The following is a 25,117-nucleotide window of genomic DNA, read 5'->3' on the forward strand; positions in this document are numbered from 1 at the left end:
CAAGAAGTCATTCAGAAGACAAGGCAGCACGACTAACTTGGCTCACTCAATTATTACTTATCATATGAGGGACAAGAAGAAAGTGGACTTTTTTGATGAAGAATTGAGCAATCGCCAACAATGAACATGCATACCAAAATGACAATACGACAACTATAAGTTATGGGATCACGGTTACTTGTACAGTACATGTACCAAGAGTACCGGGGGTTATGTACTCTTGCTTGTACCAAGAGTACATAACCCCCCGCTTGACCAAGACCCTACACACTGCCTATGCAGAGCTGGATCGGCGTTGCACACTCTGGCGGGGGGGGGGGGGGGGCAAGAGTACATAACCCCCCAGAGTGTGCAACGCCTGATCCAGCTCTGCATAGGGTCTTGGTCGAGCCGAATCGGATCTTTGCGTCATAATACCGTACACAGCTGAGGGGAACCCGGGGAGTCGCGGGTACTCTTGGATCAAAAACAATGGTGCCCTGCCTCGAGACCGGCCTTGCACTGGTGTGGAGTGTACGCATGACATCAGAAGATCCGATTCCGCTTGACCAAGGGCCTACACCCTACCCTGCCTATGCAGAGCTGGATCGGCGTTGCACACTCTGGGGGCCGGGGGGGGGGGGGGGTATGTACTCTTGCTTGTACTTGAGTCTGTAAATAGTTCGACAAATACACTAACCCTGTACATGTATATGGATGAGGGGGCTGAGCCTATCCACAGTGTGGAGGTCTTTGTAACTACCCGATATGGATTCAGGTGCAAGGGTCAACACATGGTACGAAGCCCACGCGGGCGTGGGGAGCCCGAACCGTGCAGCGTGTGAACTGAGCCACCATAATGGTTATTTCTTACATGACACGTGATCGTTGCTGGGGCCATAGCCAATAGCCGATCTTCCCGCCGCGGGCATAATCAGGCCATCAGGACCGTTTGACGTCATTTCGAGAGTTTCAGGACCGTTTGACGTCATTTCGGGAATGTTCGGACCGTTTGACGTCATTTCGGGAATAATTTTTCGACCTTTCGACCTTTGACCTTCCCTAATATGTTGCTTCGCGATGTAAGAAATCAAATCAAGCACGCTCAGGAGGTCATGATGGCTGAATCTTGCCCTTGCCTGCAGCCCTCGGGCCTACGGCCCTTGCAGCCCTCGGGCCTACGGCCCTTGGGCTGCAGGCTCGGGCAAGATTCAGCCATCATGAGCTACCTACTAGACACTGCAGGATTAAACCAGCACGTGTCTTTTCCGACCTGTATTTCCAGAGGCAACTTGAAGTCCTGCCTCGACGTTGTCATCTCCAACGTACCAGAAGAAGACCTATCTGTCACATGGTATACCCCTGTCGGAGCGTCAGATCATGTACTCGTCGGAGGACATGTGTCCCTTGCATGCCCACCACAAGCACCAACACCCCAGCAAAACGTCGAAGCTTGGCGCTGGAACTGGGACCCTGATCGCGTCGTCGCACTGAAAGAAGCCCTGAGCTCAATGCAGCTTTTGCCACCAGCTGAGGAAATCCCGCAGTTATCAATGACAGACCTCTGGTCGCATTGGCATGACTCGCTTATCAACACAGCACACTTGTACTGTACTAACTTCGCACCACGACGTACACACCAGACATGCCCAGGTCGGCGACCATGGATGACTCAACAGCTTCTTTGCAGCATTAAACTCAAGCATCAGCTCTACCGTCAGTATCTCAGAACTCGCAGCGCCGAGAACTGGCTCACATTCGTTACTCAACGCAATAGGACCACAACACTACTGAGAGAAGCTAAATCCACCATCGTATCCACTACCGCGCAAGGCGACGTAACTGGTGTCCCACAGCGAAACCTGTACAAGTTAATGAAATCACTGCGGTCGTCCCCGAAAAAGGAGCTTCCACCTATTTCAGCGAACGAAACAGTGGCTAGATCAGATGGAGAAAAGGCGGAAGCGTTTAACAATTTTTTCATTTCGGAAAGCCAGAAGTCCGTCTCCGGACCAACTGAAGCCGTGCCAGAGATTGGCATGTCGCGCATCATCGGAAGCGAACTGAAGGAAATCATCACCACCCAGGAGGAGGTCAGAAAACTCCTTTCCGCTCTTGATTTCCGGAAGTCGGCTGGGTACGATGGCATCCCGACGAAATTGCTCAAGATCACTGCAGACGAAATATCGTGCTCCCTCGCAACACTTTTCAACGAGTCTTTCTCGCGAAGCGAGCAGCCACAGGACTGGCGCGACGCCACTATCAGTCCTCTACACAAGAAAGCCTCTCGTGCAGAGGTCACCAATTATAGACCAATCTCGCTCCTAAGCGTTGTCAGCAAGGTTCAGGAGAGGATTGTTCACCAACGCCTCTACACTCACATTGAGCCCCACCTACCGGCCGACCAATCTGGATTTCGATCTAAGGATAGTACTGAACTACAGCTCTCCCGCCTAGTGCATGAGATTTCCGCCAGCCGAGATTCCGGTCAGGCAGTGTCAGCATGCTTCTTTGACTTATCAAAGGCTTTTGACCGAGTCTGGCATACTGGCCTCCTGGCCAAACTCGAGCACCTTGGTGTCCGTGGCATTGCCCTTACCTGGCTCACAAGCTACCTGACTCGCCGCCGACAACGCGTCAAGGTTGGCTCCGCTTTGTCATCATGGAAATCCATTCCAGCTGGAGTACCCCAGGGCTCTGTCCTGGGGCCTCTTCTTTTCCTGGTGTACACGATCGACCTCCCCCCAGCATGTACAAACTCTCACACTAAATGCAGCCAGTTCGCCGATGACACGGCACTCATCGCGACGCATTACACGAGGGATTTGTCAGCTGCATTCCTCCAACGTGCCGTGGATGCAGCAGGACGATGGTTGAAGGATTGGCATCTCCTCGTCAACACCACGAAAACCGTCGTCCTTTCCTTCCAACCCCAACACACCATCCACATCACGCTCCACTCGACTCGGCTGCAGCAGGTCCACCAACATAGGCACCTTGGTGTTACACTCCAAGACGATTTGCGATGGACCCAACACATCATAGAAACCACCAACAAAGCCAAAAAACTACTACACCAACTCCACAAGACACGTGGCACAATGAACGCTTCCAGCCTATTGTTAATATACACAACCTACATCCGACCCGTTCTCGAATATGGCAGCCTTGCCCTCTCGAACACCACACAGCAACAGCGGGACACACTGGAGAGAATTCAACGCCGTGCTATACGCATCTGCCTTCGGATTCCCCTCTTTGTACCAGTTCACCACAGCTCCCTCCTCCATCACGCAAAGCTCCCCACCCTTAGCTCACGACTCCTTGTTAAACAAGCCCTACTAGCATGGGACATCCACCACCAAACCTCCCCACCACACCTGCAACAACCACATCTTGCACCACAACGTCAACACCAACCATACACCCTTCGACAGACAAGGACCTACTCCATCGGACACGCACACACGAACAGGCACCGAGACTCCCCCATCAACAGTGCCCTCACCCTCTACAACTCACTCCCTATCGACATCACAACCCAACCTCGTAGAAATTCTTTCCGAAACAATGCATCCAGTCTTCTTTTGAGCAGTACATGCTCCTGCTCCGCGCATCCCCCTGGTTTCTGATATCTCGAACGTGTACTTAACTATCTCGATCACCCCTGCTAACATTATTGCCCCCGCTTGTTTTTCATGATCCATTGCTTCTTGCCTCCCGGTTAATTTCCATCTAGCTGTTTCTGGCTAGTACCAGTTCTATCGCACTTATTAATCATCCTTATTGGCGTCACGCCATCGTGGAATTAAAAAAAAAAAAAAAAAAAAAAAAATCATGACCTGAGCGTGCTTGATTACATACGTAGTAGTAGTAGTAGTAGTAGAATTTATTATTTTGATAGGGAAGGCCCTACAGACGTTGCCGTCTTGTTACAGGGAACCCTAAGTGCTCTTTACAGAGCGAAACAAAAACGGATAGATGCTCAACCTGACGACACGAGACAGGCAGAGAATTCCACCTATCAGCGCCAAGGAAAGAAATGGAGAACATGCCATATCTAGTGGTAGCAGCGGGCAAAGAAAGTGAAGAGAATGATTGCCCTCTAGTGCGCCTCTCGGTGCAAGTAGCAGCCGACTGGAGGGTGAACATTGAGGAAAGAAGAGGACTTGTAAGCTGATGAATACAGCGGAAAACAAAAATAAAAAGCCTCAAGTTGAGACGAGATTCGAGGGAGTATAACTTAGCGTGCCGCAAAACAAAGACAGTCGGGGTACGGCGAGGGAGACCAAAAACCTGTTTCATGCTGATATGACTTAAGAGAGCATGTCTGAGAATACCAAAGTATGTGTGCAAGTGGATCTCTCCGATTTCGCTCAAAATTTGCAGGTAGGTTCCCTTTGGGGTGTGGATCGATTATGCAAAGCCCTTGAAAAAGTTTCTGAAGGGAACCTTGAAATTTGCATACCCCTCAAAAATGGCCGAAATATCACATTATTTATGGGTCTAGAAACGAGTCACGCCACAGCGTATACGAACAAGCTATGAACAAAACTCCATCAAGCCAACATTGCCTCACCTTAGAAGAGTTCCTGGAGCAGTACCGCTTAGCCACGCCAGCATCCCAGAAGACGAGTTCCATCACCCCCTGACGCCACAAATGATCGTCTTGAAAATAGCCAATTTACAAGCGCTAGCAAAACAGCCAGCTACGTCCTCAATTGGCCAGAACTATACACCGGCAGATAGTAGAACACCTCTTCTAGCGCTGAGGACATGTCCCCCATCTTCCTTTTGGCGTTTTCTTGAAATAAACTTTTTTGAATTTTTCCACTCGACCATGCTGAAATACGGCCAAAGTCATACCTGCGCAGGAAAGCTCGCCACTCCGCGACGTCTCCTCAGCAATTTCTACTCCAACACTACTCCCAAGGCCGCAGAACAACGTGTAGTGTTGACTCTGACAAGGAAAAGCAGCGGTGATCACTTGTCACTCCAAACGACAAGCTTCTCCTTGCGCCACCAATAATTTTTTGTGCGACTGTTGCTGCAAAAGTGGCTGAAGGCCTGAGCGCAGTTTTTGAATTTTATTGCAAGATGCACGGTGAAATCACGTGCCTTGTGACGCAAGAATGCCAAGTCGCGTGGCCCACGGCTCACGCGATTTCAGAGTCACCTTTGTCAAGTGCGCTTGTTACTCGCCTTGAACGCCCGTTGGTCTGGAAGTGATCACACTTGTGTTGTTACGGCGCTCAAGAACACGCTAACCGTGTTGTAGGCCTACGAACCGGGACTTTCCCTGACCATGTAGGTCGAAGACCAGTGAAATGATGATGAAATCACATTCTTTATAACGTGAGGCCGATTCCACACTACGCCGAAAGTGGCTTTGCCTTGAAGGCATAAAGTGGCTTATAAAGTGAAGCTGCATTCACACCTACAAGTGTCGATCACGGGACTTTGCTTTGAAGGTTAGACTGTGAGGCTTTCCTGTGCTTGATGTAGCAACGGCGGTAGTGGAGAGGCTCTTTGTTGGTCCAAATCCTTGAATATCACCCATTTTCGCGTGCCCAATCTTGAAATTTGACCACGCTAGCGCGCGCTGTGTAGGCGGATTCAAGATGATAAGTCGAATATTTGTCAACCTCGCCAACAGGCATTCCGGTGGCAGTTTTCGTTGTGTATGTCTCGTACAGTCCTTTCGCCTTCGTTTTCATGTTGTCGATTTTGGAATGGACGATCCACGCAGTATAGATTGCCTCCTCCCGGAGCTGTTCAGCAAACAAATTCAGTTTGATGGCGATCTCCTCAGGCGTAGCTCCTGCGAACTGTACCGCCCGGAGGTCGCCTCAAATGTCCGCTCCAAAGCTCGATCAGCTTGCTCTCAAGCTCCTGGCTAAAAATGACCCTAGGCATTGTTGACAGCTCACAACTCACCACAACTGAAAGATACGACAGGGAACACATTCGGAAAAAAATCGAAAGGCTGAAGAAGTCAGAAAGTGTCCTGAAAAGGCAAAAAGTTGCCTTGAAAGAGGGTGCTGGTGTTGCTTTGTAGACAACAAGCACTTTTCACTTTCGCGCGTTTCCCAAAGTGATCGCCATGGCAACTTGCCTGAAAAGTGCCTGAAAAATGGCTTTTTAGACAGGATTTGGTGTAGTGTGGAATCGGCCTAAGAAATCTCTCATGCAGTTCACGCGACAAGTGCGTGCAGCCAGTGCTGCTCGCGTGCCAGTCAACACAAAGGGACCGAGCTAGTCGCTTTTGTCGAGCATCGACATGAAAACAAGGGACTTTTACTGTTGGACTATGTTCGGGATTGCAGGAGGTAAGTGTGAAAGACGAATAACTCTCCATGCTGTACGGGGCATATTCCAACGGCTTGCTGCCATTGCAACACTCCTAGGACAGTTTGTGGGGGTTCTCAGCAGTTCAAGCAGGAAATGAAGCTCATCTTACCTCTGCCATCATGGTCTGTTCCGAGTAGCGTTCCAGGCACATTCGCGATCGATGGCCGCGTAACGTGATGCAGGAAGCGTCATCCTACGTCACAGAGCACGCGATCTCACCGTGCATCTTGCAATAAAATTCAAAAACTGCGCTCAGGCCTTCAGTCACTTTTGCATCAACAGTCGCACAAAAAATTATTGGTGGCGCAAGGAGAAGCTTGTCGTCTGGAGTGACAAGTGATCACCGCTGCTTTTCCTTGTCAGAGTCAACACTACACTTTGTTCTGCGGCCTTGGGAGTAGTGTTGGAGTAGAAATTGCTGAGGAGACGTCGCGGAGTAGCGAGCTTTCCTGCGCAGGTATGACTTAAGTCTTTGGCCGTATTTCAGCATGGTCGAGTGGAAAAATTCAAAAAAGTTTATTTCAAGAAAACCCCAAAAGGAAGATGGGGGACATGTCCTCAGCGCTAGAAGAGGTGTTCTACTATCTGCCGGTGTATAGTTCTGGCCAATTGAGGACGTAGCTGGCTGTTTTGCCAGCGCTTGTAAATTGGCTATTTTCAAGACGATCATTTGTGGCGTCAAGGGGTGATGGACCTCATCTTCTGGGATGCTGGCGTGGCTAAGCGGTACTGCTCCAGGAACTCTTCTAAGGTGAGGCAATGTTGGCTTGATGGAGTTTTGTTCATAGCTTGTTCGTATACGCTGTGGCGTGATTCGTTTCTAGACCCATAAATAATGTGATATTTCGGCCATTTTTGAGGGGTATGCAAATTTCAAGGTTCCCTTCAGAAACTTTTTCAAGGGCTTTGCATAATCGATCCACACCCCAAAGGGAACCTACCTGCAAATTTTGAGCGAAATCGGAGAGATCCACTTGCACACATACTTTGGTATTCTCAGACATGCTCTCTTAAAGTAACAAGGCGAGAGTATAAAGATGGTGTAAGACAGTGGGCATACGAGTTGCTGGCGTATTCAATAGTGGATTGGATGAGGGATAAATAAAATATTCGCTTAGTTGTGTGGTCTACTGTACGGCGGCAGCGGCGGAATGCTCCTATCTTCTTATAAACAGATGTACATACATGGTTGACTTGATCCTCAAAGGTGAGGTGTTGGTCAATAATGAGGCCAAGATAACGCGCTGTGGCAGAAGGTCGAATATCGACACCACCGCATGCAATGGTAAGATCCGGCGGAAGAGGCAGAGCCTTCTTCCGAAGCACCATGAACTTCGTTTTCTGGGCATTCAAGATGAGACCAATGCTTCCAAGGTACGTATTTAGTCTGTTCAACTCACTTGTCAACTTGTGCTGAAGTTCTCCAGTAGACTGACAGTGTATATAAAAGGCGATATCGTCAGCATACTGTTGGGACTCTGCGTGGCGAAGTACTCCAGGGACGTATTACGTACATGATGGACATGGCCATATCGATACTGGATGATTATTATCAAGAGTCCAGTTTAGGCCATGGTAAAAAATAAAGTTGACACTCAGGTCATGAGCCTGTGAAAATCGGTGCGAGCGAGCGATATTTTATTTTAATTCCCACAATTTTTTTATTTCCAAAGATAGGGTCACACATGTGTACGTCACAGGTTCATAATTAATTTAAAATTATTTTATTATTCAGGCCAGGGAGTAGAAAAATACCGGTATTTTGCTACTCCCGGATTCATGCCTTTCGCATTGACCGTTTTCATGCACGCATATGCATGCATAGAAATAAAAAAAATCGTCGGTGCGCCACCAAAAATCGATGCGCGCGTACTTGAGAATCAAAGATATTTTTTACCATGGCCTTATGGACTCTTGTTATTATTCTTTACGCTTTAGGCTACTCAATCTGCGGACAGAACTGTTTCGTTCTTTGTAGACTCATCAGCGCAGCACAGAGAGAAAAATGGAGCGGCTATGTTGGTGATGTGCAAACTTTCCTATCGTGTTTTTAAATCATTCCTGTGTAACTAAGACTACGGGTGTTTGCAGTAGTAGTAGTAGTAGTAGTAGTAGTAGTAGTAGTAGTAGTAGTAGTAGTAGTAGTAGTAGTAGTAGTAGTAGTAGTAGTAGTAGTAGTAGTAGTAGTAGTAGTAGTAGTAGTAGTAGTAGTAGTAGTAGTAGTAGTAGTAGTAGTAGTAGTAGTAGTAGTAGTAGTAGTAGTAGTAGTAGTAGTAGTAGTAGTAGTAGTAGTAGTAGTAGTAGTAGTAGTAGTAGTAGTAGTAGTAGTAGTAGTAGTAGTAGTAGTAGTAGTAGTAGTAGTAGTAGTAGTAGTAGTAGTAGTAGTAGTAGTAGTAGTAGTAGTAGTAGTAGTAGTAGTAGTAGTAGTAGTAGTAGTAGTAGTAGTAGTAGTAGTAGTAGTAGTAGTAGTAGTAGTAGTAGTAGTAGTAGTAGTAGTAGTAGTAGTAGTAGTAGTAGTAGTAGTAGTAGTAGTAGTAGTAGTAGTAGTAGTAGTAGTAGTAGTAGTAGTAGTAGTAGTAGTAGTAGTAGTAGTAGTAGTAGTAGTAGTAGTAGTAGTAGTAGTAGTAGTAGTAGTAGTAGTAGTAGTAGTAGTAGTAGTAGTAGTAGTAGTAGTAGTAGAATTTATTATTTTGATAGGGAAGGCCCTACAGACGTTGCCTTCCCTATCAAAATAATAAATTCTACTACTACAGTACGTTGTTTAGTTGTTCTGGATGGCAGTCGTGAGTCAATCAGGCTGTTGTTTTAGTGTTGTTGGGTACATTATTATTTATAGAGAATTCTCACATAGGGAGCGACACAAACTTCCCCAAGTGCCACCGACAACCTTTTCGTTACGGGCAATGTTTGTAGTGGGTTTAAATTTGTCTACGACAGTCGACCTCCTCTTTATGCAGTGAACAACCACAGGTATCGTATCGGCACATATGCCGGATTAAACAGCTTGTGTACGTCGAGCTCAATTGTAAAGAACTGAAGAACCTCGTAGATTTCATACACATCCGACCATATTTGACTCGGATGGAGAGCCAAGGATGAAAATTAAAAAAGAGAAGACCAGTGTTTTACAAGTTATGCGTTTTTTGTTCAAGACTACAATAATAATTGTAGAAAGGAAAAGGACGGGTAACTCTACATCCCTGTAACCAGATACTATATTATACAGTCAGAAAGTGCAACAACTAGACACAAAACTGACAGAGTACGAGGTGATTTGGCATTTTTTAACATTTGGCATTTTTTAACAAATGTGTAAAATTTGCTTTTCTTCTGGCTGTTTCTCTGCTCCGGATGGCTGTATCGAAACATGGGTGGTGGGAAATGAGAGCCAGTTTATCGTAGATCAACATTGACCAGAAAATTTGGTGCATATAATTTAATTCTCCCTGCCACGTTGGTATAACTAGTGGTGGGTGCTTTGCCATTTTGTGTAAAATGTGTAAAATGAGCCCCTGAATGGACGAGGAGGGCAGTGAATTGCTTCCGCAGGGCCTTTGGACGACGTCAGGCCGTCTTGCCATCACTAGAGACAGTAATGAAGAACAGTAGGTCACGGAATACACTCTGTGAGAACGAAAACATCGCTGCGATGCTATGCTATCTATCCAATTCCACCGTATAACACAGCCACTAGTTACAAATACAAAAACACGGCTTTCGCAGCATACAATGCAGTTCCCTCTTCTGTTGATAGATTAATTTTCATCCACTAGCAATCCTTGAAGTGATATCTATCAACTTCAGAACATTGATGACCGAATATCCCAGTTTGTGATGCCATTTTACAAATTTGTTAAAAAATGACACACCAATTATTTTAATCCTGAGAATACTATGAAAGTAGGACATGATTCAAGACACTTTCCAAAGTGGGATCATTCCCATTTTTGGACACAACGGGCATGAAGGATAGCACTTCCACTTGCAACAATTCATTTGGACGTAGCTTGTCTAGAAGTGACTGAAAAAACGTCATTTTACAACCATGTTAAAAAAAGCCAAACCACCTCGTACTGCGACATTCGACGTCCTGACACCTACCTAGGTAGTTTCAACACATCTCCGTAGCGCCAACCGACAGCCTTCCAACTCGGACGGTTCCCTATGGCCTTTTCCTTTCTACATTTATTATTGCCTCAACGTTCGAGTTTCAAACTACAATAATTATGAGCATGATGCTGGTGAGTGAGAACGAGCAACGATTAGGACAACACTGACTGGTCGTTGAATGTCATTATCTCATCAGTCAGTGTTGTGCTAGTCGTTGCACCTTCTGGCTCGCCAGCATCATGCTTATACCGGTAATTGTTAGTGTTGTGCTGGACAAAAAACGCATCACTGGCAACCCTTTCGTCTGACCATATTATTTTTATTTCTGAGATGAATCCATATCAATTTCTAAACAGCTATATTAGCTAGATATACATGTACAGAAGCTGCTCCTTGGAACTTTAAAAGGACCTTGCCACCCCCATGTAGAGCATGTCTGCGGTACCGTATCATGCTAGCGTCCGGTTTTGACATTTCCCAGGAGAATGGAGGATGACCCGCGTTCTATTACGGGCTCCCGCGGTACAATGGTCCAAGGTTGGAACTATGTCAGCATAATTATGGAGTAGAGAAGCTGGTAGTGACAGTATCGGATTTCTAAGCTTCAAAGAGTTCTGTCTCGGAAAGAAAACTAAACTTATTTCAATGCCTTGAGTGGTGAACACCTACCATCTCACTACGGCGTCCATACCTTCGAAATTCTTTGTCCTTCATTCAATTCCACGTTCGTTCTATTAGTCTGAGACGAGAACAAGAAACATTTAAAGGTTCAGCGTAATAACTTACTTTTTCCGTCAACACTGTCCTCGAGTGAAAAACCTGCTGCCCGACATTCTTCACCTAGCCTAGCTTTGAACGCTTCGACCCCAAGGGATAATTTTGGACTACTGCTTGGAGGATGTCGCCAACGCGCCACGTAAGTTCATGATTGCTCGCCGTCTAAGTCTTACACACATACAGGCCCAGTTTGTGCCGTACTCAATGATCACCTTGCCTTATCCTTGCTCGATGGGTAGGAGTTGGAGTAAGCACTGTCGAGAATGTGAAACCAGCTCATTGTTCTTACTCCTAGCTTCAGAACAAAGGGCGATCACTAGCCATTTGTGTCTGATAATCGATCGCCAGTTGGTATCAAACTGCAGTACTAACGGAATGGAGTTGCACTGTGTCAACAGTAAGTAGGCATTATTAGCATAGGAGAAGAATGATGGGGAACTCAAACAGAAGCCTTTATCATTGTAGTCGGCCTAGTATGCTGGTGCAAATGTGCAGGTGTGATAGTGAGAGTGGAGTGTGCAAGGTGAGACACAGTCACCGTGACATGTACAAGTAAGTGGAAATATAACACAAGACAGTCATGATCTAGGTAATACCCTTTAACATTTTATTTACAGTGGGTCCAATGTTACTAGGCATTTTGCCTGTTTTGACTTCCACTATAAATAAAATATACAACAACAAAAACAACAACAACAACAACAACAACAACAACAACAACAACAACAACAACAACAACAACAACAACAACAACAACAACAACAATACCAAAGCGTGATAGGATGCAATGTATTTCCATCATCCAACTTGTGCTTAAAACAACTGTGCACCTGCTATCCGACTGCGCAGATATGCCAAGATGCCCTTCTCGTGGCGTTGATCGCACACTGCTTCCTGACCAGTGGTGAAGCCAGGATGTTCAGGAACCAGGGCAGAAGTGACGAATGCGACTTCGACGATAGCCAGTATGTGAGCCATGGACGCAGAGTTCTGTTACGATGCCCCAACAATGCTACTCAGTGGTACGTTTGAATTTTTTTTTAAATCTTTCAGAATGCTGTTTAATTGCCTGGCTGATAGTGACGTCATTGACACTTTACCAGCCCACATCAACATGTTTTCCATTCTACAGTCCGTTCATCCCAAATTGGCATCCTAACCTTTTGGTGTCTCGCACCAAAACAAATAATTGTAGCTATCGTGAAAACAGCAGCTTATGCTGCATTGTGTAGACCATGCAAAATGATCTTGCCAGAGAAATAGGAATTTTTCGAGGCTACACAAATTAGGACAGGTATGGTATGGCCATATACATGGAGAATAAGAACCCATACCCAGACTTTGGACCTTGAAGTGGTTTTAAGCCTCCGTTCAACCAATAATGGGCTATCAAAAGCCAGTGGGACTGTTTTGGATGATCGGCCTTTAGCATCGACCTACTATGGGCGATTCACCGATTGTTGCCTTTATGAATGAATGCTGTATTTAAGCTAGAGGGGATTGATCGGCACGGAGAACCACACTGGATCTGAACTGGATGTTCAAGAAAAGCCTGAGTTACCCGAACAATCCACCTTCATGCTTTGTCAATGACCCGTGTGAATACCTGCCGACCATCCCGATTTGGCCCTGACTGTCCCAACTTGGCAGGGTGGTACTAGGCACCCAAAAGTGCATTTGTCGCATGCCTCAGCTAGACTTGTACAGTTGTCCCTCTTTAATCCAGCACTTTATAAACCAGCACCCTCGATAAATCAGCACAATTTTCAGGAGCCAAAATGTCCTCTTCATGCACATTGCAGCAGTAAATCAGATTTGTTAATCCAGCACCCTCCCTATTCCAGCAGATTTTCCATGGCACAAATGGTGCCGGATTATAGGGGGACCACTGTATACATTTTTCGTTCCTAGGTATGTCCTTGTGTCGATCTCAGGCTTGCAAAGGTTGGCAGATATGCGTGTGTGTTTGCATGTCATGCTTCGTTCTTAGGGTGGCACACACTCAAAACCTTACCGGATTGGCTCCCGGCGCATTTGGTGATCATACGGAGAATATGTGAGTACTTCAAAGTAGCAAGAATAGTAGCAGGGGGGGGGGGGGGAGGGGAGAAACAGCTCTAAAAGCTTAAAGTGCTGGGAAGTAAACAAATGAGATTGATTCCAGTCTGGTCCAGTCCAGATTTCATATCTTTTGAATAGAATTTGCAGTATCAACGACCTTGGTGTGGTGTTGGTGACTGATTGTGATATGAATTGGCTGCTGCAGTGGAGCCTCCGTGTTCTATAAAATGATTCCAGCCCCTCAGACTTAAAGTCAGTGTCTGTAACAATCAAACATCATCGGCATTTCCCAATGTCCAATTACGATCAAAATTGGCTGGTTTCATCCCTGCGCTGCCTGCATTCGCCCACTACCTTTTGTTGATATTTAGACTACCCATATTTGGCAATCGTCCACTACCACGCACTCCAATGTTCAAGAAAATCAACAATACCCTAGCTTTCGAAATGTTTCCCATTTTTATTGATGGTCAGACGTTTCCTGTTCTGTGATGCTTGTTCTTCGGAAGCCTCCCTTACACGCTATCAGGAGCATCATCTCAAGCGTTGCTGCCTAATTCTATTGTGATGGAGTCTGCTTCAAAGTAAAAAATGCAGTTGATGTGGTCAACACCTCCATACCGTTTGTGCTCACTTCACAGATTCATCTCCATCAACAGCATACGCACGCTACCGGAGGACGTGTTTGCAAACAACATCAATCTCACGAGGCTGTATGTTCAAAATTTAGAATGTAATTTTCCCTGATTGACATACCCATTTTGAGTTCATTGTGTAATAGGAAATCCCGCAATTGCACTACGCCCAAGGCCTGACTACATAACCATTGAAACCAATGGATACCTAAACACCACCAATAAACATGCACTACATTTCTTGGCCCAGATTGTCAAAAACATTATAATTGATATTGGCTTTAACCCCTTTGCACGCCAGCATCGCGAATGCGCGACGCTGCAGATGAACCCTGAATGAATGGCCAACGTCGCGTATACGCGACGCTGAACCGTGCAAAACCTGTGGGCATGGGCCTTGATCTTAGTCACTCCCTGGGCCAGCTAGAGTATCCATATCGACTCTGTGACACACTGAGGTGTTCCCGAATACGTGGGAGTGCCATGCAAGCATGTGGCACGCGGCGCGAAATAAGATCCAAACTCGCCGCTGACAAGACACTACTTTGAGTTTTTTCCAATATCTCATGCATGTATATACTTCCTCCGCATCATCGAAATTGTCGCAGTTTGACTAGTGACTTGTCACTTGTTACTGACCACTTCATAAGCTAAGCCATTCAAAACTTATTGCACAGTATGATAGTCTGAAGACTAGAGTAACGTTCCAGGACAGTTGGACTGAGAGTTTTCATGCAGAGATGAAGTCCTCGTCGTCGCTGATGTCAATGGACGCAAAAATATCGTTCCGAAATATTTCAAGGAGGGTTGAAAGTTGGTCGCGCCTCATCTCAAACGTTTTGACTTTCTCCGCAGGACAAGAGCTGCTATGCTTGTCATCTGCTAGCTCTGGATGATTTCTACTTCACCACCAACGAAGCCTAGTAAGAATACACGATCGTTGCGAGGTCGGTTGATTACCGTCGGCGGAATCACCTCGATCTTGAAATGAACTTTTTTTAGCCGTGTCATGCCCATTTATTTTAGCTGTGCGGTCACAGCTCATGCAGGTAAGTGTACTATCACGTCCAGCGCGCCCTCTTTTTCAGCATCACTGCCCGGCCGTGATTCACTGGTATACCATGGTACGGCACCTGCGCGTGCATCACTAGCACTACGTGTAGAGTCTACACGGCTCTTGCAGGTACAATAATGTACGAGTACATGATTGTATTGAGTGTCTCAGCCAGAGCGACAAATTTTATCGCTGTTGCAGGCATTTAGTTTGCTGATCCTTCGATGTTTCTCCAAGCTCTGCCACTTGTTCCACGAAGTCATTCTCACCCCAGCTAAGGCAAAACAGTGACGAGGCTTGAGTGAATGGCCATAAGCACGAGAAATGTGCAGGCTACAACGCCTGACTGATCTCAGCGAGTCGAAATTACCATCGCAGCGACATCAGCGAAGAAATTGCGTCTAGTTCAAAAATTCCAGCTTCCAATAACAGAAAATAGAACTTTGCCGTCACCCTATACTGATGACCATCGCCTATGTCCGATTCCTTGCCTCTGGTACGAGTGCTGGTGAGTAAATACCCCGTTTTATATCAAAAGTCAAACTGCGACAATTTCGATGACGCGGAGGAAGTACAAAACTACACTGCGCATGTATGCATAACACAGGTCCATATGGACGTAATGTGAGGCTGAGTTGCTTTTGAGTGTTATGTGAACATTTCAGAGATTTGATTGGAATAATGGTATGGATTATAATGAATTAAGCTCCTCTCGATTAGAAGCCCCTCTTGGATAGAAAACTCCTAAAATGGACATTTGCAAATAGAATCCCAGCTTCAAATTGACGGAGTACGGCATGCGTCGTAATCCTTGTTTCTCTTTCTTTCTTTCTTTTTATTCAGGACGATGTCCAGTAACAAGTTGGACACACTGCCAAGTGGATTACTAGCTCATAATGTTAATCTCAAATACCTGTAAGTGTATAGCAAGTGTATTGAAAGTGACATCCCGTATTGTTTGTGTATCATATGTGACAAAGTGTGTTAAGAAAGGACTCGTAACTCGTAGCTCCTTTGTCATTTTCTGTTCTATAAGCTCAGTGTCTTGTGTGTATATTGCAAAACCTGTCCTAGAAGCTCTGGACTCTATCCATCACACTTGAGCCAACAGGTCATAGTCCCGCAACCAGACCGTCAAAACCAGTCACTGAACGCAATCAGGCCTGCACCTTCTCAGCTAGAAACGAGCAATGTCCGTCACGCGAAATTAAGCATCTATGAGCGACATCAAAAGAACTTCCTAGGAGAGTACGCGTGTACTCGAGTCTCATCCTGGGCACGTTTTTTCATCTTCTTTTTTTCAGCTCCAGCATAGCTATATTTTTCATGGCAAAGCCGTTCTTGATTGTTGTGTTCGTTGTTCAAACAAAGTTTACATTCTACCAAGAAGGCAGAGGACATAAGAGCCTGATTGGAGTTTCTCCTGGCATAGGACGGCCACACAGAGACACTTTTGCGATTTTCTGAATATAAAGAAGCGTACGCACGACTCCGAGTTCAATTTTCTGCGATATCAAAATTGTCAGTGATCTACCACATCGAGCAGAACGGGATCCAAACACAAACTTACCGACAGTTAGGCTGCCGACTTGACTGGACAAATGATTCCTGGCTTCACCAGCGGTCAGAAGTCGGAAACAATTTCAAAATGTATGGCAGGTCGAGCGATTGGTCAACCTACATCATTCAAACTTTGCAGGATGGTTCTGACCTACATGCTAGGCACGGAACCACCGGGTTTGATGTCATAGCTGGCACACAAAGTCACACACACACAGCACATTCGTGTGCACCGATACTAAATTAGTGGACGTCATCTCCTTCCTGCTGGTCTCAAATGTACCATGACGTGCTATTTCGCCTGACGGTACTCTTTGATACTGGCCTGTTACCGCAGCTGTCGAAATTTGAGTTCTGGTTGTCAACGGATACGAAACTCTAGTTTGTACATTATTGTTGAACTTGCAAAAATTTAGCGTCACCTTTCCACACCATGACGGTCTTTCACCAGGCATAATGCACAGTTTGATGCATACATGTCCTCATAGCCTTCACTCCAGTACATTGTGTCCATTCATTGCTCTGATTTGAGAATCTCTTCCCCCCCCCCCCCCCCCCCCCGTTTCTGACCTCTGCCCCACGCATGTGATTCATGCGGGTACAAACGTGGTGTGTGCATGGATTTTCCAATCAGCAAAATTGATCGCAACAACTTGACTTCAATACCAGAAGGATTCTTTGATCATAACCCGGACCTCATATCTCTGTAAGTGTCCATTGTTGATCTGTTACTACTTCGAGTAGATTGCAATAACAAAGTTTGATGGAAGTTGTGCCTGCTAATACAGTAGCACATTGAATTTGTTCAAGTATAGTATATCCTCTAGGGGCATTTGATGAGCTATGGCAAGGTCGCAACAGCTGCATGTGTGTAATTGGTGTGCCATTTATATAAGAGAAAAATAGTATACTCACAACGCATAGTTTCCGCTAAATTGTGTTCGTGCTCCCAAGAAGCCTCTTGCATGGGCAAAATAAACACGATGGAAGGAAGTACTTGGTCCGACTTATTAAAATGTGTGATTCACTTCAAAACTCAAGCATTCGTACATATGAGCACCATAACTAAAAAATCAACCAAGAGACATTAGATAGATAACTGTATCATCTCTTGGGCTGACCTTCTAGTTTTCATAGCTGCTGGTGTCTCTGGGCGCATCTGCAAGTGCGTCACCCTGCAAAACATCGGCATTTTTTTTTTGTCTCCTTCAAGCTACACTGCGCTTCCTTGACTTTTTCAATCAATAAGCCCTATTTTGACGATCGCCTTTGCCTCTTGCTCGTGCAGTGCAACTGCCAAACTGTTTCTTTTTTTGTCTCCTTCAAGCTACACTGCGCTTCCTTGACTTTTTCAATAAATAAGCCCTATTTTGACGATTGCCTTTGCCTCTTGCTCGTGCAGTGCAACTGCCAAAATGGTTTTTTTTTGTCTCCTTCAAGCTACATTGCGCTTCCTTGACGTTTGCAATCAAGAAGCCCTATTCTGACGATCGCCTTTGCCTCTTGCTTGTGCAGTGCAACGGCAAGAATGGTAACTGTAGGCTTTTTCGCCCGATATTCCTACGATACCTTCAAATGAGGTGAACAGGTAGACCACCACGCACCAAAATATCACTTCTCATCACCGACGGAGATTTTGATCGCATAGGCTTGATGTAATGATGACGCCTCGCGGCTCTGAGAACTCCGCACCATCCACACACCGTATCCGCTATTTGTTCGTTTCAGTTTTCCAGCCAGTTTCTCGCATGAGAGGCGACTCCAGGGGTGGTTGTTTATATTGATCAGCTTCTCGGCCATCTCTTCTGCGATCTTGATTCGTCAGCCGCCACATCGTGAACATTGCTGCATGAGTTTCTGGATGGTGCGTTTTCTGCCTCCTTTTGAGTTTGAGCCATTCCTTCCTCAATATCACGAATCGACAACTGAGGCACACATTAGGTAGCTGGGAAGTTTATTCCGTCCTGAGAGAATTTGTTTGGTAGGCTTCGGAAGCGAAGCGCACATTTTGATAAGTCGGACCAAGTAAAATCAAACCCCCTGCTTATTAACCCCTGAAGAGGATGGAGACTTTGGCAGATATTCTCAATGGTCAAAACATTGTTTTGTTGTTGCTCCGAGTTTTGTGGCAACATGGCCAGTCATCGGACCACACAGTGGATGCTGATTACCGTACCTAATATCTGCACCTAAGAATATTTTTGAGTTTTGCTAGAAACTGCATTTGTGATTATAACCAGCAGGAAACGGTGAGGCTGGTCCAAGGTGGGATTCTTGTGTTGTGCCACTGCAGCCTGGAATTCGCGAGGTGCGACACACCCAATAGACACAGGGCTAATGTTACATTTTAGCCCTGCATTTCTGAGTTCTGAGATACTCAGTTCATCCAATCTCTCAATCGCAAGACCCAGCAGTACTATTGTTGATTTTAAAGTCTTGTCTTTCATTTCCGTTCAACAGGAATCTGGGCGACAATCGGTTATCAAGCCTACCTCAAGGACTCTTCGATGGAAAGACCAAGCTTATGACTCTGTATGTTGAAGATGTAGTGTGATTTTTATGTCTTCATGGAGATAGAGCGGATTGGTTAAGACCACCTTATACGGAAATATTGAGTCTAATTAAGAATTTCTGGAGGCTAAGTATCGCGGCAAGTCCTATCCAAAGATTAACGTGTGAAATCTCATTGGGGTGTGGGTGCAGAGTGGTGGCACATGTTTGTCATGTTACTAAATTTATGCAGATTGCTGCAGAAGGGGATCATATCATGCGGACATTGGAACCAACATGGCCGACATCATGTGATCCATATATGCAGGGCAGGGAATCGTAAAAGCCCGGGAGAGGACACGGGATGCGCGCACGCGGACGATGTTTGCCTCGGCCAGAAAGTAAAGCACGCTAGGCCGGTGCGGCCGGATCTGCTCGATCCACGGCGCTGTGCTCGTCTTCAGGGCAGGGAGTCCTAAAATACCAATATTTTTACAACTCGTTGTTGACACCATAATTATCCGAAACTTTTGGCGAAGGAAGCATAAACATGATTGTGTGTCTGTCTGTCAGACTCAGTACACATGGTACAGGGGGTGGGGAGTTGGGGGTGTGTGGGGGGGGGGGGGCGTGTGTATTGTGCACATGTGCTTGTACTTTTGTGTGTGTTTGTACAGTGTTTGTGTGTGCGCTCGCATGCGTGCGTGTGTGAGCATTTTTGTGCACAATTCCCTTATGAAGTACAAATGATAGGTTTACCTTTTGTACACTCGCCAAGACTTCGGTTAGATTCACTGAGAACCTTTCTGGCCAACCTGGAGGCTGAGCCTTCCGTTTCCTAAACGGCTAAAGTCACCGCGTACTCAGTATACGAGTAGAAAAGTGTTGAAATTATCCAAGATTTATAAATAACGACCTGCAACCATGTACAATGTAGATAGATGGGGAACACACATTGATTGTTTTTAAAAGAATCCGGGCAATATCATGAATCATGGAACGAGTGCGTAATAATGCTCTATGTTGAGTTTTGACGATGCTGAAGGAAGGGAGCCGTTGCGATTCACTCACAACACACGCACAGAAGTCCACTCGACTGCAATTTCAGTGCAATTTCTGACACAAATTCATAACTCCACGAGTACGAGGAAGCTCAGCGGATCTCCACAAGAACTTTCGCCCATCAACTCCAATGGAATATGGGCTGTATGATACGACCAGCGGCTAACACGGGAAGTGGCTGCATTTTCCACAAATCTCGTTTCATACACAACCATTTGACTGCAATTTCAGTGCAATTTCTGCCACAAATTCAACTCCACGAGTACGAGGAAGCTCAGCAGATCTCCACAAGAACTTTCGCCCATCAACTCCAATGGAATATGGGCTGTATGATACGACCAGCGGCTAATACGGGAAGTGGCGTCATTTTCCACAAATCTGGTTTCATTCACAACCACTTGACTGCAATTCAGTGCAATTTCTGCCACAAATTCAACTCCATGAGTACGAGGAAGCTCAGCGGATCTCAACACGAACGTTCGCCCATCACCTGCAATGGAATATGGGCTGTATGATACGACCAGCGGCTAACACGGGAAGTGGCGTCATTTTCCACAAATCTCATTTCGTTCACCCCAACTCAAATAAAATTGAAGTACAATTAGGGATTTATCTTGCATTTCCATCGCCTCAGAATAAATTAACTTCGATAAACAGAGAGAGAATGAGTGAAGCAGCTGGAAGAATTGAGGATGAAAATAGAGATCAGAAGACTCGACGGAGCAATCGTCTCCGTGCTCTAAGAGAAATTGGAGAATGTCCCAATTAGTATTTCAAGAAGACATCACAATTTTCGAAAATAATAATGTCCTTGCCTCGCAACACCGTTCCCTGGCAGCGTTCCCCGGGAGCGCGAGGCAAAGATGTTTTCTGGGAATGTGTGCCGTGTCCTCTCCCGGGCTTTTACGACTCCCTGATGCAGGGATTGAGTGGAGTTGGAACTAACATGGCTGTCCTGTATGGTCATGTGATAGATGTGAAAGCACTCTTTAGGTTTGAAGCTGGTTGTTCCTTTTCAGTTTTGCTCTTGGTTGTTCCTCGTTTTTTGTTTTTATCGGAGACAATGATGGCTTTCCATTTTCAAATCATTACAATTGACTTAAACTGTACCTAATAGTATTCTTTTGGGATGTGTTGGGCCCTCAACAGCAATAGCAGCAATTCTGCACTGTTGTCCCCGGCCAATGCTGATGACTAGTTGATTTGGAAGCAATTACAACGGGAATGCCCTATGTGATCGTCGCATGTTTTACCACCACGATGGTATTATGGATGCCCACTGCTTTGTATGAAGCTGGCGAAGTGTTACAAATCATGTATTCACACAGGTTAATATATTCATGGCAATAATTTCTATCGCCAATCTACAAATTTTCATACATTTTCTTCGTAGCTAAAACCAATTAGCTAGTACAGTATGTTCCGAAGTATGAGTCTCACTGGAGTATAAGTCGCATCCCCCGCCCCAATATATTGCCAAGAAACACATACATCTACCTTACTTCTCACAGTTGAGTTGAACATCGGAGTATAGGACGCATCCCTTCCCTTTTTCGGGTGAATTTTCAAAGTATACTTATATATACTCTGGAAATATACTCCGGAAAATACAGTAGCGATTTTATTTTATTTTTTTCCAAGCAATACATGGCTGGGGTAGCCAATGACCACGTTACGTGGCAGGTGCAGGGTTTTTATAGCCAACCACGGCTAACAAGGAAAAGAGTAAGAAGTCAAAAAGAAAAGGAAAAGAAGAATGAAGCAAATATGGACTGAAATTGTGGTCTTGTGTTAACAACTTAGATCATTCAATCAAGAACCTGTAAGACCCAGAAGACCTTGTGTTAATTTGCAAGAATTGCTTTCCTTTTCTGTCCCACAGGGACCTGGATAGCAATCGATTATCAAGCCTACCTCAAGGACTCTTCGACGGAAAGAACAAGCTTGCTACAGTGTATGTTGGCGTGTATTTTTTCCCCCTGGCTTCATAACCATTGTGCATATAGGATAACAATTAATAGTCATACATAAAAGGAAGGATTTTAAACTCTGAAACGTATCTCTGCCAGCCAAGGCACATAGCTAGTCCCATCCAAGGATCATCGGGCTAAGCAGCATTTTGACCTTGGAGCATGATGGGGGAGCAATCACATGTGTTGATACATTCAGTATGACATTGTAGTAATTCCAACGAGGCAGAGGTTTATTTATACTCTGCTTGGCATTTTGTTTGCCCTTTTCTGCCTGTTGTCCGTTGTAGTGCAATGCTCGTACCTATGGTGAAGTAAAATAAAGGCACATTCTGACTGTATATAGTATCCAGTTACAGTGATGGAGAATTACTCTTAACTCGTATCCATTATGTCCTTTTCTTTTCTACATTTAAAATAAAGATAGCAGAACATAACATGACTCCAACTTGTAGATACTTACACATAAAAATCTGCAGAGAGAATTATATGGTAGTGTTGGATTACATCACTGATGAAAAGGCCGAAATTACCATTAATGTTTGTAACCTTCGTTGTCCCTTGCGTTTGCGCATGCAGGAAATTGGCAGGCAACGCCTTTTCAAGTGTGCCAAGTGCTCTACTCGGATACAATCCAGAACTGAGAAGAATGTGAGTTGTTATTCACGGATCTTGATACAGATACAGCTGTATCTCAGTAAACGGTGTATTAGAGTTAGACTTTAGATTGAAATACCGTCAAACCTCTTTAGGACGAACACCAAGGGACCGATGGTATTTGTTCTTTTATAACGGGAGTTCTTCTTATCCATATTTTATACCCAGTGAATACACAGTGATTTATCCAATAGAGCTATGAACGCTAGTTCTTCTAAAGCGAAAGTTTGTCTTATCAGTGTTCTTCTTAACCAGGTCTCACTGTACATGCAACCGTGCATTTGTCAAATCTCTGGTATCTTATCAGGCAGAGTGTATTTTGGATTTTTTTAATTTATTTCTTACTTTGTGGAATTCCCAGCTCGAAAATAATAAAGAAAGACAATGGTACTGAGACTAGGACAAAGGATGCAGGGTCCTCATAGCTTGTGTTGCACAAGCAGCTTCACTGCTGAAGAGCATGTCCACCTGAAGTCTGGTGGATTCATTGCTGAAGAATGTATCCATCTCAAGTCTGGCCTGGTCCAGATAAAATTAATATTTTAGAGTTGCAGCCCATTTCTGCCCATAGTAAGCCTCTTCGCATGGTGTTTGTGTGGCCAATACAAGATAGAGGCAAGACAGGTTCTTACCTCTAATGCCAATGGCATAGATTGCTGCTTGGGTTTGAGGGGAGGTGACTTCCGAGCACCGAAGTGCTCCTAAACCTGCAGTACATACTGCCGTGATCCTCTCACAGTATGGACAACTACATTTGCTTAGACATCCAGCTCCCTATTGTAGCATGTAGCGCGGTTTATATACCGACAGCTACGGTCCCAAAGCTCCATCGAGTGTCCATAGAGTAAATGAATTTTCTTTGCATTTATGTCCTCCACTGTACGAGAGATTTCATGTAGCGTCCACAGATGTACAAAATAATATTGATACACAGTCATTGTTGGCCAGCGTAAGACACAAGACCGTGCACGGATGCATGTAATCTGTGTGTTTGTGTGTGTGTATATATATATATATGTGTGTGTGTATATATATGTGTGTGTGTGTATGTGTGTGTGTGTGTGTATGTGTGTGTGTGTGTGTGTGTGTGTGTGTTTGCGTCTGTATTCATGGCCGCATGTGTGTGCCTATGTGTTTTGTTATCTGCTTGCATAGTTATCTCGACAATAACAACCTTACCAAAATACCAACGAGTCTTTTCATTGGAAAAAAGCAACCAACATCTGTGTAAGTTGAAAAGATTAGGATTCAAATAGCATAGTGTATCCACACACTATCTCAGATACACCAACTTTAGCGCTATTTCTTGTCTTGTACTCGTCACTCCTCCTGTCCGTAATCTACTTGTTAATGTTGCGCAGACTGGCGCAAAAGCTGAGACTCGGTGATGCCTGTTGCTAATCTGTTTCACGAGCAGTGGCTTGGGCAGAGCTTTAACTAAGAACCTTCCAAGTTGGAAGGCTGCTGGAGTGCGCATCCAAGACGTGCTAGAGCTGAGTGGCAGCTAGTTGTAGAATGTCAGTACGGTTGGTCAGTGTCGTGCAATGTTATCGCATGAACTATTTGTTTAGTATCTGGTGGTGTTAGTGGACATTATAGTGTAACTTGCAGTTTCTTGGTCCTTTTCTTTTCTATAAATCTACAATTTTCACTGGTTTGAGGTAAAGACGCAAAACGGGAAAAGTCTGAAGAAAAAAATTGACAGTCACCACCAGGACTCGAACCAGGGACCCTCGCTTGTAGCCAGCGATGCTCCAACCACTGAGCTATGTTGTAGTCTCTCTCTCTGTACACTTTTATCATAAAACACAAGTAGCATCTTTACCATCCATAGTCCTTCAATATGGAATCCATATACTGCCCTCTCCAAATTTGTTGAGTACGGAATATATAGCTGACAAAGTACCATTTTTTTCTTTTCTTTTGCTTCACATTCTCATATTCATCAATTAGTAGGAGCCATGGTTGGCTCTGGCCATCCCGGCAAGAAGGCAGATATGCCTGTTCAATTGGTGAATAAAAATAAAAATACCATACCATACCATAGTCATCATCCCATTATCTAAAGTTTAAATTTAGTTTTTTAGCCTGAATACGGCCAAAATCGAGCTTTTGAAATCGAGCAGAATTATTTCCATGAATGAATTGTAGTCTCTCGCACGCAACCCACGGTTTATCAGTGGCGTGCACCGAGTCTTGAAAGGGGGGTTTCTAGAGTTGATAATTTTTTTTCTGGGGCCCCATTGTATAATTATGTATGAATTTTGTGCACATGCGCATCCCCCGAACATCCCGTCGGAGATAACGGCGAGGGCAGCCGGCTAGGGAGGAGGGAGGGAGGGGGGGACTCAAGATCAGGGGTGCAGGGCACCAATGAACACTGGTGCTGATGAGATGCGGGGCTCGTCCGA

General features: G+C 45.1%; 1 protein-coding gene across 1 annotated transcript in view; it reads left to right on the plus strand.

Moving 5' to 3' along the window:
• The first annotated feature begins 1,199 nt into the window (after positions 1–1,199).
• Positions 1,200–25,117, plus strand: part of LOC135824380 (uncharacterized) — a 33,343-nt gene continuing 9,425 nt past the window's right edge. The window contains exons 1-10 of the mRNA XM_065337112.1: positions 1,200–2,072; positions 12,067–12,239; positions 13,208–13,273; positions 13,920–13,991; positions 15,811–15,882; positions 17,162–17,233; positions 18,988–19,059; positions 21,962–22,033; positions 22,629–22,700; positions 23,862–23,933. Coding sequence (XP_065193184.1) covers positions 1,200–2,072; positions 12,067–12,239; positions 13,208–13,273; positions 13,920–13,991; positions 15,811–15,882; positions 17,162–17,233; positions 18,988–19,059; positions 21,962–22,033; positions 22,629–22,700; positions 23,862–23,933 — 1,616 coding nt within the window. The remainder of the gene's footprint in view (positions 2,073–12,066; positions 12,240–13,207; positions 13,274–13,919; positions 13,992–15,810; positions 15,883–17,161; positions 17,234–18,987; positions 19,060–21,961; positions 22,034–22,628; positions 22,701–23,861; positions 23,934–25,117) is intronic.

Source organism: Sycon ciliatum, chromosome 9 (assembly GCF_964019385.1).
Source record: "Sycon ciliatum chromosome 9, ocSycCili1.1, whole genome shotgun sequence".
In the NCBI taxonomy this organism is placed as follows: Eukaryota; Metazoa; Porifera; class Calcarea; order Leucosolenida; family Sycettidae; genus Sycon; species Sycon ciliatum.